Here is a 15,810-nt window from a genome sequence, read left to right on the forward strand (position 1 = left end):
TGGCTTACTGTGTATGATTTACCCATTTCGCAGTGGCTCTAATAGTTTATAATAACATCAGATAAGACTTTATTCCTAATTCATATCCAGCGGTAAAGCTGATAGAGGTAAATTATGGCAACTGTCTATTGATATCACAGACCTATTAACTATAGTTACTAGTTCATATAGTTTTGTATAGTTAATAGTGCTATGATTTATATGCATACTTGGTACCAGGTGTCAGTTTGTGGATGGAGATGTTGTGACCTTCAAACAACAGGTCTGGGTTTAGGTCACTTTAGACAGTAAAAGCGTCTGACCTTGAATACTCTCTTTGCCATCAAACGGAAAGAAATGCTTGGTCAGTACTATGACCGCCCAAGTACATTTTTATGTTCTAGTAGAGTTTGAAACCAACCAGTTCAGAATTGTCATCCGCGACAGATGCTTGCTTCACCTCAATAACAGCTGTCAGTGGGAATGGAGGCGCATAGTGATAGCTGTCATGTTATGTGATTGTGTAGTTGTAGATGCATCAACTATCAGACTAGTTATTTAGCCATTCTGTAATATGAAATGTTCTCTTCAAAATATCCAAGTGACCCAGGAAGTTTACTAGCATTATTCTTATTAGGGTCCTAGTCTGACTACTTGTATTTGTCATTACAGGTTAGCAAAGAGACATTCACCAGGCTAGAGGAGCCTGTTGTAGGTGAGTTGAGTGAAAGATATATTAGCCCTATTTCTATACTTTACATGTATATACCGTAAAACCTCTAATTTAACGCCATGGTGCTCTATTTTTCAACCCTTCTTCTATTATGATGGTTAAATAGAAGTGGCGCTCAAATAGAGGCTAGCATTGTATTTTTCAAATGGTTCGCTAGAGTTTTGGGAAGATAAATTTAGCCCTTCTACGGGCGAAGCGAATGTCACCTATATTTTGCACTTTTTTTCCGGTGGGTGAAGCGACATTAACCTTTTTGGATACAATAAATCTGCTAACTTACCTCCAACTCGTCAAAGATCTTTTGATAAATATGCATTGAGAAGCCGAGAAATATCTCTGCTAGTTGATATTTATTGCTTGCACTTGACCTGCGGTGATATTATAGCCTGTGCCTTGCTTTGCAGTTTGTTGGAGCTTTGAATTTTTTATTTCATTCTAAATTTAAAAGCATATTTTTATCTTGTAACTATATTTACTGATGCTGCATAAAAGCTCGTTGCACTTATTGATGTTTACTACAGTTCGTAGCCAAAACTGGCTTTTTATGTGCAATAGAACAGGAGTTATAAGCGTCGATCCATTGTAAGATCAGATTACCACAATCATGCTATCAAATAATATGCTATAAATCTACAAATTTATAAGTTATATAACGATAGTTTATCAAATGCTACAAATATATATATATATATTTATGATCAAGTGACATAAACAGACCATACTTATAAATTATAATACATGCAGCAACAAAAATTAACGTTTTTGAAATAAAATATTTGCATCGTTTGCTCGGCCAATTGCATTCTAATGGTCGCTTTCGAGGAAACGAACATCTTTTGGTTGTTCAATACCTAACAATAATAACTAGTCGATATTAGCATCAAAACAATTTTTTTAGCATAGCAAAACTTTTCCACGTTCCATTTGGTAAAAATACATTTACAGTGTAATAATAAACTTTTAGCCACATGCTCGTTAAGTACAACTTTTAGCCTAAAACTAGTTGTTCATATGCCATCATAAATGTAAACCATTTTTTACACGCATGTACTCCAAAGTATCCAGACTGTATTAAGCAAGAAACAACTATTAGCCTGATACAGTTATTAATTATTTCTATGGTGTTGCTTTCAAGTTTTTAACGAAAAAATAAACAAAAAGTTTTGGAGTTAGACAACGAGAGAATTGATTGGTATTGGTGTAAACAATTCAGTATTATTACGATTTTGTGGACAATTTTTTACTAATCACTTGCTATTATGGGTTCACGAATATTAAAGAATGTCAAAGTGCCCGTCAAATGGAGATGGCGGTCAATTAAAGGGTGGAGCTTTATTGTTCAACCCTTCTCCCACCGTGGCGGTTGAATAAAGGTGGCGCTTGAATAAAGGTGGTGTTCAAATAGAGGTGGCGTTCAAATAGAGGTGGCATTCAATTAAAGGTTTTGCGGTATACTGGACATTTATGCTAGAGCACTAGTCCTTCCTTCCTTGCTTATGAGAGACCAGTACCTGGCTTATCTGCCCGCTTATATTGTAGCCTAGCTCCATCTTATGTCTGTTCAGGAATAGCAGCCTTATCTAATTCTAATCCTTCTTCTCATACGGGAGTAGTAGCTCCACCTCCCTCTGTTTCTATGGAAACAGTAGTCCCGCCTCTTTCCGCCTGCATGTGAGCGACAGCCTGTCTCTCTTTTGTCTATATAGGAGTAGTAGCCCCCGCCTCCATCTCAACCATATATGGAAGCTGTAGCATCTCTTACTTACTCATTTTGTGTGTGAGCAGTAGCCTTTGCTACCCTGCCGGTACAAGATTGAGTGACCTACTCTACCTTCACAGATGATATGATCATCAATATTTTGTGTCTCCTGATCTTCTTGCATAAAGAAGATCATAAACCTCATTGTCACAGGCCTATCAAGTCTGATTCTTTGGTTTTCCACTAGATAGAACTTGTTGTATAGCACTTAGTGTGTAATAGTAAGTCTCATCTCAAATTTTATTAGCCGTCAAATATGTCGATGAACAGCTGAGGAAGCAGTTGATTATTGGAATTGTCTCAGCTCTGGTGACTCTCTTTGTCGCTCTCATAATAGCTGCTGTAGCGCTTATCATGTGAGTACACCTACTACTCTATATCGCTATTTTGGTTTTCTCTTGCATGATAACTTAGTAGTTCAGCACTCCCAGTCTAGTTCTAATCAACACTCAAACCCTGTTCAAATTACGTTAACATTTAGGTCATTGGGAAGTTATGTTCACATACACATCTATAGGGGTTTTCCTATTGCTGCCTCATCTTGTTCTAATCTCAATTATGATTATAACAGCAGGATCAGCTACTATGCACACTATTTTTGATAGGGTGAAAAACAGAAGGAGCCTCTTTTCTAGAAGGCCAACCATGAGAGCTGAGCTTATCCCTCTTCGACGCAGACGTTAGTATTTTCGTTTTTATTTATTTAATAGACTTGTCACTTGTGATGTACTTTTTTGGTTGCTTACACCAGCAGTTGATTCATGCCCTGACATTGACAGTTTTAAGGTGAGAATTTAGCTTGTTTTCGTTATTCGACTGTGTTTTTATTTGCTTGTTTAAACTACAATATGTGATCCTTTACATTCTTAAATAGAGCTATCTATTTTGCATGAGATATATATATATATATATCATATGTATCATACATATGAAGCATAACAAAATCTTGTACAAACAAAATGAACTTGTACATCATAGCCTGAATATGCGTAGACACTGTAGCTGATAACTCACAGGTAACTCGTGCAACAAGTAGAGGTTGTTTCTATTATTCTTTTTGACATAACTCTATAATACACCATAAAATGATCTCTCCTTAACTATTTACTCATCTTAAAGTATCACTGCTCAATAATCTCACCAAGCATCATCTAAAGCACCTCATAACAAAGATACCTGCTCTGTCACATTCTTAGACATGTAATTTCTGATTTGGTTAAGTAAAGTTCATACTCGCTTGTTTATGCATAGCAACTCTGTATATATCTAAAGATATATACAGCTTAATCTAGTTGTCTAAAGATAGATCGCTTGATTAAGGTAGTGCAATTTATATGTGGTAAGTCTGTGTACAGCTGTGGGTTAGTTCATGTACAAAAGTTTACTGTAGCGGCTCTAGTCAAGGGAGTGCCTCAGTTATGTTATGAGAATGAGTAGTCAATGGCATCTCTAGCCTTCGCGCGATTCTATTTCCTCTGTCACACGCTCACCAAATCACAGAACTCGCAAATCTATCAACTCATTGTAGATCACTTACTCTCCTATCTTTTTACGAGTGTTATTTAGATTATTATTATTATCTTTGCTGACCTATTGACCCAAACCCAGACCTCAACTGGTCGCAACAAAATTGCTACTGCTCCAATAACCAAAACTTTTTGCATGTGCTAGTCTGTCACAAGCTCTTTGAAAAGACAAGTGATAACAATACTTGCCCTAGCATTAATGCTTTGGGGCAGGAGCTTTGCAACTGAGGTACCCAATTCGGATTTATCACCTCTCACTCGCTTCACTTGTCATCTAAATCATCGCTGCATTTATTTGGTATAATCAGTATGTTAATACACTGTTGATGGAGCAGAGGCTTGGTTAGTGAGCCAGTTAAGTTTCAATTCACCAGACTTTATCACTATTAGCTTGATTCGTAAGTGACTAAGTTGGCTGCTGAGCTGTGGAAACATCAGCGGTTAATCCAAAGTATTAAGCAGCTCTTTGTCAGTAATGCAGTCTACTTCAACAAAATTCTTAAAAAGATACATACAATTATTACTACTAGCAGCTCACCAGTCTCATGTGCGGTGAGAAGCGGTCAGGTGTAATAACTATGTGTACAAGTATTCTTAGCTGTAAAAAGGTGGTTGACTTGTGCAGATAGTAGCGCACTTGGCCTTAAATCGGAAGATCTGGGTTTGATTTTCATGCAGTATAAGCATGTAAGCTACAGACAGACATGTCTCTTATCATAGTAAATAGTTGCTAATTTTCTAAAATGGAATGAATCACAAGTGAGTTTGGCGTTTCTTTTTTTGAAAACATAAAAAAGAGGCCATATTATGTGCCAAGGTGTTCTCTTTAATCCATTCGTTCAATAGAAGCTGATGTAGTTTTGTTTCTCATACATTGTTTTTGAGCTATGGCCAAATGTGCGTGTACATTTTAGCCAGCTACAAGAGAAACTATGCTTCAAATGGTCTAAGATTTAAGATCTAACAAAAGACGCTGCTAAACAACATGGTGTTAATATATTGTTTCACCTGAACACCGCTCAACAGGACCATTAAGTACATCTCATTGTTTTTCTAGGTGCCATGAACCGTAAGTCCCCTGACTCAGACTCTGTCAATGGAGAAGTGGTGGAGCCACTCCCAGTGGCTGTTGCAAACCTCCAGTCATACGTCACTGCCCAGCTAGACCAAATATATGCTCAATATAAAGTGAGTATTTTTCAACTGTATACATGTAAATAGATGTTAACTATATTCACACTGGTCAATCTTAACCTGTGTGTAACATATAACCTGTGTGTAACATATTATGGTCTGTGTAAAACATAACCTGTATGTAACATATAGCCTATGTGTAACATATAACTTGTGTGTAATATATAAACTGTACGTAACATATAGCTGGTATGTAACATATAGCCAGTGTGTAGCATATAACCCGTATGTAACATATAGCCAGTGTGTAACATATGGCCTGTGTGTAACATATGGCCTGTGTAAAACATATAACCTGTATGTAACATATAGCCTATGTGTAAAATATAGTCTGTGTGTAACATATAGCTTGTGTGTAAAATATAGCCTGTGTGTAACATAGCCTGTGTGTAATATATATCTTATGTGCGAGAAATAATTCATAAAATATTTATTGCAGGCTCTGCCTACCGGGTTTCTCTCCTCGTGTACAGCCTCTCTCGAACCTGCAAATAAAGAGAAGAACAGATTTGCGAACATCTTACCATACGACCATTCACGGGTTGTTCTAGAAGTAACACCTGGAATTCACAGCTCTGACTACATCAATGCTAACTACATAAATGTGAGTTTGTAAATGCTCTCTAGCTCGCAGCCTTCTGTGTTACCAATCTGACATCACAACCGACATCACAAACATGTAGCCAGGAAATACAGAAAAAAGACATTTCGGGAAAGGGATGCACACTGCTCCTCTGTCTCACACATGTAAACATGCCTTATTGACAGGGCTACAGCAAGAAAAAATGTTACATTGCAACCTCGGGGCCTAAAGAGACCACATGCGCTGACTTCTGGAGGATGGTTTGGCAGCATGAAGCTACATGCATAGTGATGGTCACCAAGTGCGTTGAGGAGGGAAAGGTAATCTTTGACTCTTTAGTGATTGGATGCACCCAGCATATCTTATAGCTTCCTGTTCTATGCTATTTCTTTTATTATGACAAACAAGTTGTTTGGTAAGTCCTGTATATGAGGCCTCACTGCAGCGGTGTGATGCGTAACTCACTAGTGATAAAATAACTTTACCTCAAGTTACAATACGCAATACTCACGCAGCTCAAGTGCCAGAGATACTGGCCTGACCACAGGAAGACGGAGACCTTCGATGACCTTGAAGTTACGAATACTTGCACAGAAGACTGGGCTGACTTTACAATGACTACATTCAGCATACGCAAGGTACAGGTGAATGCATGGCTGGATTTATTTAGAAATTGCTTTTAATTTTTCTTTACAAGAATACTTACATTCCCTCATGAAAGCTTCAGTGTGTGAGTATTTTAATTAGAAGAATAACTAGCTCTTTGCTCTTCAGCTTCGCCGTTCTCACTAAAGGCAGCTGGAAACCAGTATGTCTGATCAGTACGCCTGATTAGCCAAACATTCACTGTGATTTCTTAAGGAGAAATTTACTACCAAACGTGGTAGTAAAATCGGACATATTTTTGTCTGCTTATAGCAAAGTAGCTTATACATGAATGCCTCCTTGTGCAGGTCATCTCCTGTTATGTTTACAGTAGGTACAGTATCATGTTTGGTGTAATGTGTAATGTTGTCCAATGAACTCGACCCTTACAAGTCAAACCGCAAATGAAAGCATCAATTATTCTCGCGCTGCCTCAGGAATCAAAGACGTTGATCTGCCACCATTTCCTATTCCTTTCTTGGCCAGACCACGGAGTCCCTAAAAACTCTACCCCATTCCTCTTGTTTAGAAGGAAAATTAAAGCTCTTACTGCTGGACTCCTACCACCTCTTATAGTGCACTGCAGGTACATAGACATCTTATAGTTCTCTGCAGGTACATATACATCTTATAGTGCACTGCAGGTACATAAACATCTTATAGTTCACTGCAGGTAAATATACATCTTATAGTGCACTGCAGGTACATAGACATATTATAGTGCACTGCAGGTACATAGACATCTTATAGTGCACTGCAGGTACATAAACATCTTATAGTGCACTGCAGGTATATAGAAATCTTGTAGTTCTCTGCAGGTACATAGACATCTTATAGTTCACTGCAGGTACATAGACATCTTTTAGTTCACTGCAGGTAAATAGACATCTTATAGTGCACTGCAGGTACATAAACATCTTATAGTTTACAGCAGATACATAGACATCTTATAGTGCACTGCAGGTACATAGACCTCTAATAGTTCACTGCAGGCACATTGACCTCTACTAGTTCACTGCAGGTACTTAGACCTCTACTAGTTCAATGCAGGCACATAGACCTCTACTAGTTCACTGCAGGTACACAGACCTCTTATACACGTAGTTCACAGCAGGTAGGCACGTCGTATTAAAACACAGATGTGATAACCACATATACACGCCAGCATCTTCTCATTTTGATGTTTGTGTCTGTCAGTTATGAATGACACTCCATCAGCCTATTTTATTTACCTCAGTGCTGGTGTTGGTCGGACTGGAACATTTATTGCTATTGACTTCCTTTTGGAACAAGCTGAAGTGGAAGGAGAGATCAATGTATTTCACCTGGTCCAAAGTCTGCGAAACCAAAGAGTATCTATGGTTCAGACGGCAGTGAGTGGAATTTTCCTAAGCCAAGTTATCTCCTCCGTGTTTCGTATCTTCAGAAGTACATGTAGATGATTTTATGGTACAAAGTACATGGTACACAGATATCAGTTCACTAGTACTAAGTACATGGTACACAAGTATCAGTTCAGTAGTACAAAGTACATGGTACACGAATATCAGTTCACTGGTACAAAGTACATGGTACACAGATATCAGTTCACTAGTACAAATTACATGGTACACAGATATCAGTTCACTAGTACTAAGTACATCGTACACAAGTATTAGTTCAGTAGTACAAAGTACATGGTACACAAATATCAGTTCACTAGTACAAAGTACATGGTACACAAATATCAGTTCACTAGTACAAAGTACATGGTACACAAATATCAGTTCACTAGTACAAAGTACATGGTACACAAATATCAGTTCACTAGTACAAAGTATATACAAAGGGTACACAAGCTGATTCCTAGTTGCCTAATAATGTTAAATCATTAGCTTTTCTATCTGGCGGTCAGTGTTTCAGTTGTAAACCAGTGTAGCCTGAGATCATGTACATCACTTCTGTTGTAGGAGCAGTATAGATATATCTACCAGGCTGTCTGCGAGGCCCTTGCAAGCAAAGACTTCCATTACCCAGCCTCTCAGTTTCTGGACAGATATGTCAGGTGGTCAGAGAATGACATTATCGGAGAGCAATTTGAGGTGACATATATCTTCCTTCTGTCCACTCTTAATAGCCTCTGCTCCATTCATGTTGACTTTGTATGTTTCTCTAGACATCAACGTTTGCTTTCATCGTATTTATAGTCTCATTTCTCTGTTATAGAGTTTAGCAGAAATATCAACGCAAGTCAATAGTGATGACTTTTTCGTTGGTAATGAGAAAACAAATCACGCAAAGAATCAAAACCCTGCAATACTTCCGAGTAAGTCAAGTAATATTTAAGATATCTACGGTGTTGCTTCAACATTGTAAAAATATTAAGTAATAAATAGTACTTTTGGGTTTTTCATATGTAGGCTGTAGACTCATATGTAGGCTTTATGTATGATCTATGTATGTATTCATGTGTATTCTCCATGTAGGCTGTAGACTCATATGTAGGCTATATGTATGATCTATGTATGTATTCATGTATATTCTCCATGTAGGCTGTAGACTCATATGTAGGCTTTATGTATGATCTATGTATGTATTCATGTGTAGGCTCTGTGTAGGCTATAGACTCATATGTAGGCTATATTTATGATCTATATATGTATTCATGTGTAGGCTGTATGTAGGCTGTAAACTCATATGTAGGCTACATGTATATACTGTACACATGTCGTTTGGAAACTGAGTTTTCTCATAAATACAGAAGACTTACAGTAGGTTTAGTGATGGTGAATGTACTTTATGGTATGAGTGTATTTAGTTGTAGAGGTCTTGTTTATTGTGGTTATTTTATTACTCTGCTGCTGGTTATACTCAATGAGTCGCAAAATGTGAGCCTTTCATGTGTCGACGTAAGACGCACATCGCTATTGTCGAATTTTCCATCAACTCAACAGAACTAAAAGACAACTGCTGAACTAACTAACCACAAAATTTGGACAAAATATTATTATTCATAATTTTTTCCTTAAGAAATCCTAAATACAACGATTGAGGTAATAGCATTTGATATAAAAGCCCGTAATTCATCTCTGTTTTGAGATGAATCACGGGCTTCTTCTACTTTTACTATATAGGTTTAATGCTAGTAAAACTAATTGTATGTTGACTTCAATGTAACTGCTATTCGTGGAACTCCGATATTCACCTTCAATAATTAAGGCTGAGAGACTACAGTAACCAATTGACTGCTGTATAACAATGGGCTACATATGCCAGTTTGTCTCCTAATCAAAAGAGTAAGAATTGTATTAATCGCATGTACATGTATAGGATAACTCCAGGTTTTTGGTGCCTGACAGCCTCAACAATTCTTAATAATGTATCTCCAGTCAAGGACAGACACTTTTTACATATAGCCGAGAGGGGTATCTGTAGTTAATCTGAAAACTTCGTAAGCAGTTAGGAGTGACCCTGACACTCGTTTTTCATAAAATATCAAAATGACTGACTAGGAGCTGGATTGCTCATCTTTCAGGATTAGATGCAGGACTCCTTTATGTTGAGCACAAGTAATCTCCCAAACTATGTAATTTAGGAAATGCTAGGGTTTAAGCAAGAGACAGACCTATGTACGTTCATGTGTGTTGCAGATGACAATCACAGACTGCATGTGATAAGTCAACCGTCAGGTTATTCATCTTCCTATATTAATGCTGTCTTCATAAATGTAAGTAAATTATTATATCATGGTGTGTTTGTGGTGTTTATATAGCTTATGAATCTGTATCTTAATAGCATTTGAGGCATATTACATACTTAAAATAGAAACCTGCCATTGTACGCTATGATTATTTCTTGCGTGGCTTTTTAAGATCATAACACGTTCGGCATTTCAAGCCAGAGCCATCTTGCCTTTTGATTATTCTCTTTCCTATATGAGACACATATATCCTCAAGCACTCCATTTGTCACTGAAATAGTCAGCCACCCTTATTACTGCTATCAGCTATTTGAGTGGTAGATTCGTTTCATATATTTTACATAAATGTTACTTAGTCATGCAGACGGAAGGATCTTTTCATTGCGACTCAGATGCCACTTCCAAACACAATTGAGGACTATCTAAGGCTTATATATGACCATGAAGTGCCGTGTGTGGTTGCACTTGAAGCCGACCCTTTTACTAACGAGGTATGATCCATAGTAGCGAGTAAAATTACTACTATAGTTTAAAAAATCATCTAACGGTCTAGTAAATTATATGGCATCATCTGCAGAGTTAAAAACTTATATGGTGACATTATCTACTGAGATATAAAGCTATATGGTAACATTACCTACTGAGATATAAAATTGTATGGTGACATTACCTACTGAGATATAAAATTTTATGGTGGCATTACTTACTGGGTTATAATATTATATGGTGGCATTACCTGCTGAGTTATAAAACTATATAGTGACATTGCCTGCTGAGTTATAAAATTATATGGTGACATTACCTGTTGTGTTATAAAATATTATATGGTGGAATTACCTACTGAGATATAAAACTATATGGTGACATTACCTGCTGAGATATAAAACTATATGGTGACATTGCCTGCTGAGTTATAAAATTATATGGTGACATTACCTGCTGAGTTATAAAATTAAACCATAACTGTCACGAACAACTTTTATCGTATTTACTAGGTAAATCAGACACGCTGATTCCGATTTTGTACTCAAAATAAAGATTAGTCTACTAACTTTCAGAGTAATGAAAGCTTTTTTACAGCGTTTCAATATCGGTCTCGAAAACAACACGATCGTCATAACAAGCTCCGCCCATAAATACGTGACGTAACCTAGCTTTTTAGGAACGGAAGTTACGTAGGGATGTTTAAACCGATTTAGAATAACAGAGATGGGTGTTTTAAAATCCATTAATATCTAAATTCAGCCTTAAAAATAATATCAGTCTTTTCTGAAAGGTAGATAAGCCATTTAGCATTGCATATTTAAAAAAGCGCGATAACAACTCTAGCTTGTGATAAAATCGCGCTTTTTGAGCTCATTTTTCTCGGCGTTCAGCCCATTTAAACGTCATGTAACAAGCTACGAGCAATTTTAAATAGTTTATATACCTTTCATAAAAAACTGAAATTATTTTACAGGCTGGATTTAGATAATAATGGGTTTAAGACACCCATCTCTATTATTCTAAATCGGACTAATCATTCCTAACTTCCGTTTCTGGAAAAGCTAGGTTTCGTCACATATTTATGGGCGGAGCTTGTTGTGCCGATCGTGTTGTTTTCGAAACCGATATTAAAACGCTATAAAAAGCCTTCATTACTCTGAAGGTTAGTGGACCAATCTTTATTTTGAGTACAAAATCGGAATCAGCGTGTCTGATTTACCTAGTAAATACGATAAAAGTTGTTCGTGACAGTTATGGTTTAAATGGTGACATTACCTGCTCATCAGCAGAATTATATCAGACTGTTAGCTACTGAGCTATAGTATTATATGAGCTACAGTAGTATGAGCTTTGGTAGGTATCACACTGGTAAATGACATGACATTGAGAACGAATAAGATGAAGAGCTAATTACTAATAGTTATGCCATACTTGATAAATTAAGTGCAATTGTAATTTAGTGATGGTATTTAAAGAATATATTTGCAGCGGTTTGGTGTTTACCTCCCGGTGGATCCGACATCCCCTCTAGAGACGGAATTGTTCAGAGTGACTGTGACGGAGGTGAATGATTTGAGAGCAGACATTGTTATCGCTACTGTCTGTCTGACTTACAAACAGGCAAGAGTAAGTGCTCGCAGTGTTACTAGCCCTACTTACTTTATGGTGCTAGGTAGTACTAGATGCCATCCGTTTTCATTTACGCACGTACTGTAGAATTGTATGGTGAGGATATAATCCTAGTTTAGTCAAACCTCTACATATACACTTCGTTCCAAGAATTTTTTTCCATTTTCATACCATTGTATGTATATAGGATCAAATATTCTCATAAGAATGACATGTCATTTATACAATTCGCTCTTCAGCCTTAAATGGTTTCCTAAAAAGTACTTCAGTAATATCACACAAATCAAACACTTAATATAAAAGAGATGAAACAATGCATTAATAAAGGCATAATGAAACTTTTTGTTGCTATCTTAGTGATAGCCGGATGGAGGTGTAGCCTAGGCGATGTGTGAGACAAGCGGTGCATAAGTGAGGCTATGTCACCGCTTGTCTCACACATCGACTTGTTTCTTCGCCAGTCCCTAATTAAAACACGCAAGAGCAGATAATTGCGGGCTGACTAAAACCAGTAATTTCAAGTGAGTGTACAATTGCTTTCTCAGGGCAAGTCGACTCATTCATTCCGATACTTCCAAGTTAATTTCTGGCAACAAGACAAGCCATTGCCTGACGATAAGGCCACTTTTATTACGTTGCTTGAGCAGGTTGAGAAATGTCAACAGATGGCCAGTGCTTATAGCTCAGTCTGTGTGCAATGCAGGTTAGTCGTTCCTTCTTCAACAGTTTCTGCATGTTTTGATCAATCCTCGCTCTGTATACATCTCCTGAGTAATATCTAGCGCATATATAAATACATATGTACTGTAAAACTTTAATTTTAACGCCCTGGCGCTCTATTTTTCAACCCTTCTCTTAGAGTGGCACTTTATTAGAGATGACGTTTAAATAATGAGCAGCGTTGTAATTTTCACTCATATTTGCGCTTTCCTTCGAGCAGTGCGACATTAACCCTTTTGTATGCAAGAAATTGGCTAACTTACCTTCAACTTGTAGATTTTTTAAATAAATATGCACAAAGAAGCTGAATTAGCTGATACATGTCTCTACCGGTTGATATCTATCGCTTACGATTAACCAATAATGATCTTATAGCCTGTGTTGCCATTTGTTGGAGCTTTTAGGTTTTTTATTCAATTTTAATTTTGAAGGTGCATTTTCATTTTATAACTATTGAAACTATATTTAACAAGGTTACATAAAAGCTCATTGCACTCATCGATATAGTTGTTACAGTTCGCAGACAAAACTGGCTTTTTATGTGCAATAGAACATCAATCCATTGTAAGCTGAGTTCAGATTATCGCAATCATGCTATCAAATAATATGCTATAAATCTGCAAATTTGTAAATTTTATAATAATAATAATTCATCAAATGCTGCAAATATATATTCAAAAACGAAGGACAAATAAACCATGATTATAATACATCCAGCAACAAAAATTAACATTTTAAAACAAATATTAACATTTTTAAAACTAAAATATTAGTATTGTTTGCTCAGCCAGTTGCATTCTGATTGTTGCCTTCGTCTGAAACCATCTCATATTCTTCTGGCTGTTCAACACCTTCCACAGTGTTTTCTGGCCTCAACTCTTCTGCACAGCTGAGCTAGTCGATATTAGCGTCCAAACAATTTTTTAGCAAAGTAAAACTCTTTCCCGGTGTTGTTTTAATAGAAACTTTTAGCGCGACTAAAGAGAAACCACGTGTAATCAAATTAGCCTCAAAATGTTAGCTTCAAAATGCGTAGTAGCACACTTTCCATTGTAAATGCGAAAACGTTTCTCAAATACATCGAGATATCAACGCTGCGTTAAAAATATGAACTACTGTCAGCTTGATACAGTTACTAATAATTATTTCTATGATGTTGCATTCGGGCTTCGATTATTAATGTATTTGATGTATTCGAGTTATTATTAGTAGTTTGTAGACCCTTTTCTGCTGATCACTTGCTATTATGGGTTCACGAAGATCGAGAATTTCAAATAGTTGCGGTCCAATAGAAGTGGCGTTCAAATAGAAGTGATGGTTCAATTAAAGGGTGGCGTTCTATTTTAATCCTTCTCTCATAGTGGCGCTCAAATAGAGGTGGTGTTCAAATAAAGGTGGCGTTCAAATACAGGTTTTACGGTATGTACTATATTATATGTACATATAATAAAAACACTACGCATATATATATATACGTATATATATATAAGTAGTCCTTGTTTATCGATAATAATTCATTCCAGAAAACCCTTCGATAAACGAACTCGTCGTTATATGAGTTATATGACTATTCCGCCATCATTTGGCAATATGGTATCTTTTACTTTTTCTTCTTGTATACATTAAAACCTTATTTACTGTTATGGTTGTATATTAAAGTCTTATTTAAGATTTGAGTCATGAATTTCAAAATTTTAAAAGCTTAAGACTTAACTAGAATATCCGAAATGAATGAGCCTAGCCATTGTTATTATTCGACAATAAGTACAGTACTTCCTTCGGTATTTTCTTTTACTATATATATTTATTGATTCTTGAGTAGTGTTTTTTATTTTCTCCAACAATTTGAGGACATATAAGAGAATTAAACTTGATTATGAACACAGCATACAAATATAATCATAGAAAGAGATAACGAGAGGGCGGCAGCTTTGCCTTAGCCAACTTATCAAACGTATGCGACAGCATGCTGTTACACTCACAACTGTACTGCCACTGCACAGTCGTAATGACAAGTGATTGAACAGATATTGGAGCAGGTTTTAAAGTCCATCGTTGTTCCAAGTCGTCATTGAGCGAGTACTGAACCTTATTAAAGACTATCTGTATATACACCCAGAATTATTTGCTGCGTGTGTGTGCATGCAATAGCAAATATCATGCTGCCGATAAAACATTTAGGGATGGGAACGAGCGAACCTGCCTGTTCATAGCTATTTGGAATGCTTTGGAAAGACTGAAGACAGACCAGGAGGTGGATGTATTTCACACTGTCGAACTGATAAGGCTGGTACGTCCACAGGCAATAACAGACTTGGTAAGTACTTACGCTCTATTGCACCGAATGCTTAACGTATACTGTAAGTTCAAGTTTTGTACAGCTATATTCTCCATGTGTTTTAGGCTCAATACCAGTTCATATATGACATGCTCTTCACATACCTCCAGGAGTTTGATCTCTATGCAAATTACAGCTAGTCAGAGCGCTTGACACTTGATAGCGAGTGCTTGACACCCGACAGCGAGTGCTTGACGCTCACGTCGCTACTTCAAATCATTTGATACATCTCTACCACTTACATGTGCTCAGTAAAATAGTTTCAAATGATTAATTTGATAAATATTGTTTTATGGAAGTATATAGTGCATTTGTTTAATATTTTCTATTAGATATGTTGTATATTCTTGTGTAGACACAATGGTGCTTTTACTGATGATTAGAATTTTTTCCTTTTCCAGCAGGCTTGATTTTAAAATTTTTATATTTTCTGTTGTAATCTTTGATTACAAATCTATATAATTTATGTGGTATTATAATATTTTTCCCCACCAAAATTTCTTATAAGCATAAATGAATTCGTAGCCCTAATCTTATTC

At 36.6% G+C, this 15,810-nt stretch overlaps 1 protein-coding gene across 1 annotated transcript in view; it reads left to right on the plus strand.

The window, feature by feature from the left end:
* The window catches only part of LOC137396564 (receptor-type tyrosine-protein phosphatase T-like), a 46,905-nt gene extending 31,103 nt beyond the window's left edge, over window positions 1–15,802 (plus strand). The window contains exons 16-32 of the mRNA XM_068082881.1: window positions 652–694; window positions 2,719–2,827; window positions 3,077–3,150; window positions 5,055–5,185; window positions 5,631–5,795; window positions 5,960–6,094; window positions 6,290–6,412; window positions 6,857–7,005; window positions 7,657–7,792; window positions 8,369–8,500; window positions 8,625–8,724; window positions 10,049–10,125; window positions 10,455–10,589; window positions 12,073–12,210; window positions 12,759–12,916; window positions 15,115–15,250; window positions 15,337–15,802. Of these exons, the coding sequence (XP_067938982.1) occupies window positions 652–694; window positions 2,719–2,827; window positions 3,077–3,150; window positions 5,055–5,185; window positions 5,631–5,795; window positions 5,960–6,094; window positions 6,290–6,412; window positions 6,857–7,005; window positions 7,657–7,792; window positions 8,369–8,500; window positions 8,625–8,724; window positions 10,049–10,125; window positions 10,455–10,589; window positions 12,073–12,210; window positions 12,759–12,916; window positions 15,115–15,250; window positions 15,337–15,411 (2,016 nt within the window). The 3' untranslated portion in view covers window positions 15,412–15,802. The remainder of the gene's footprint in view (window positions 1–651; window positions 695–2,718; window positions 2,828–3,076; window positions 3,151–5,054; window positions 5,186–5,630; window positions 5,796–5,959; window positions 6,095–6,289; window positions 6,413–6,856; window positions 7,006–7,656; window positions 7,793–8,368; window positions 8,501–8,624; window positions 8,725–10,048; window positions 10,126–10,454; window positions 10,590–12,072; window positions 12,211–12,758; window positions 12,917–15,114; window positions 15,251–15,336) is intronic.
* The last annotated feature ends 8 nt before the right edge of the window (window positions 15,803–15,810 follow it).

This window comes from Watersipora subatra, chromosome 1, assembly GCF_963576615.1.
Source record: "Watersipora subatra chromosome 1, tzWatSuba1.1, whole genome shotgun sequence".
NCBI classification, from domain to species: Eukaryota; Metazoa; Bryozoa; class Gymnolaemata; order Cheilostomatida; family Watersiporidae; genus Watersipora; species Watersipora subatra.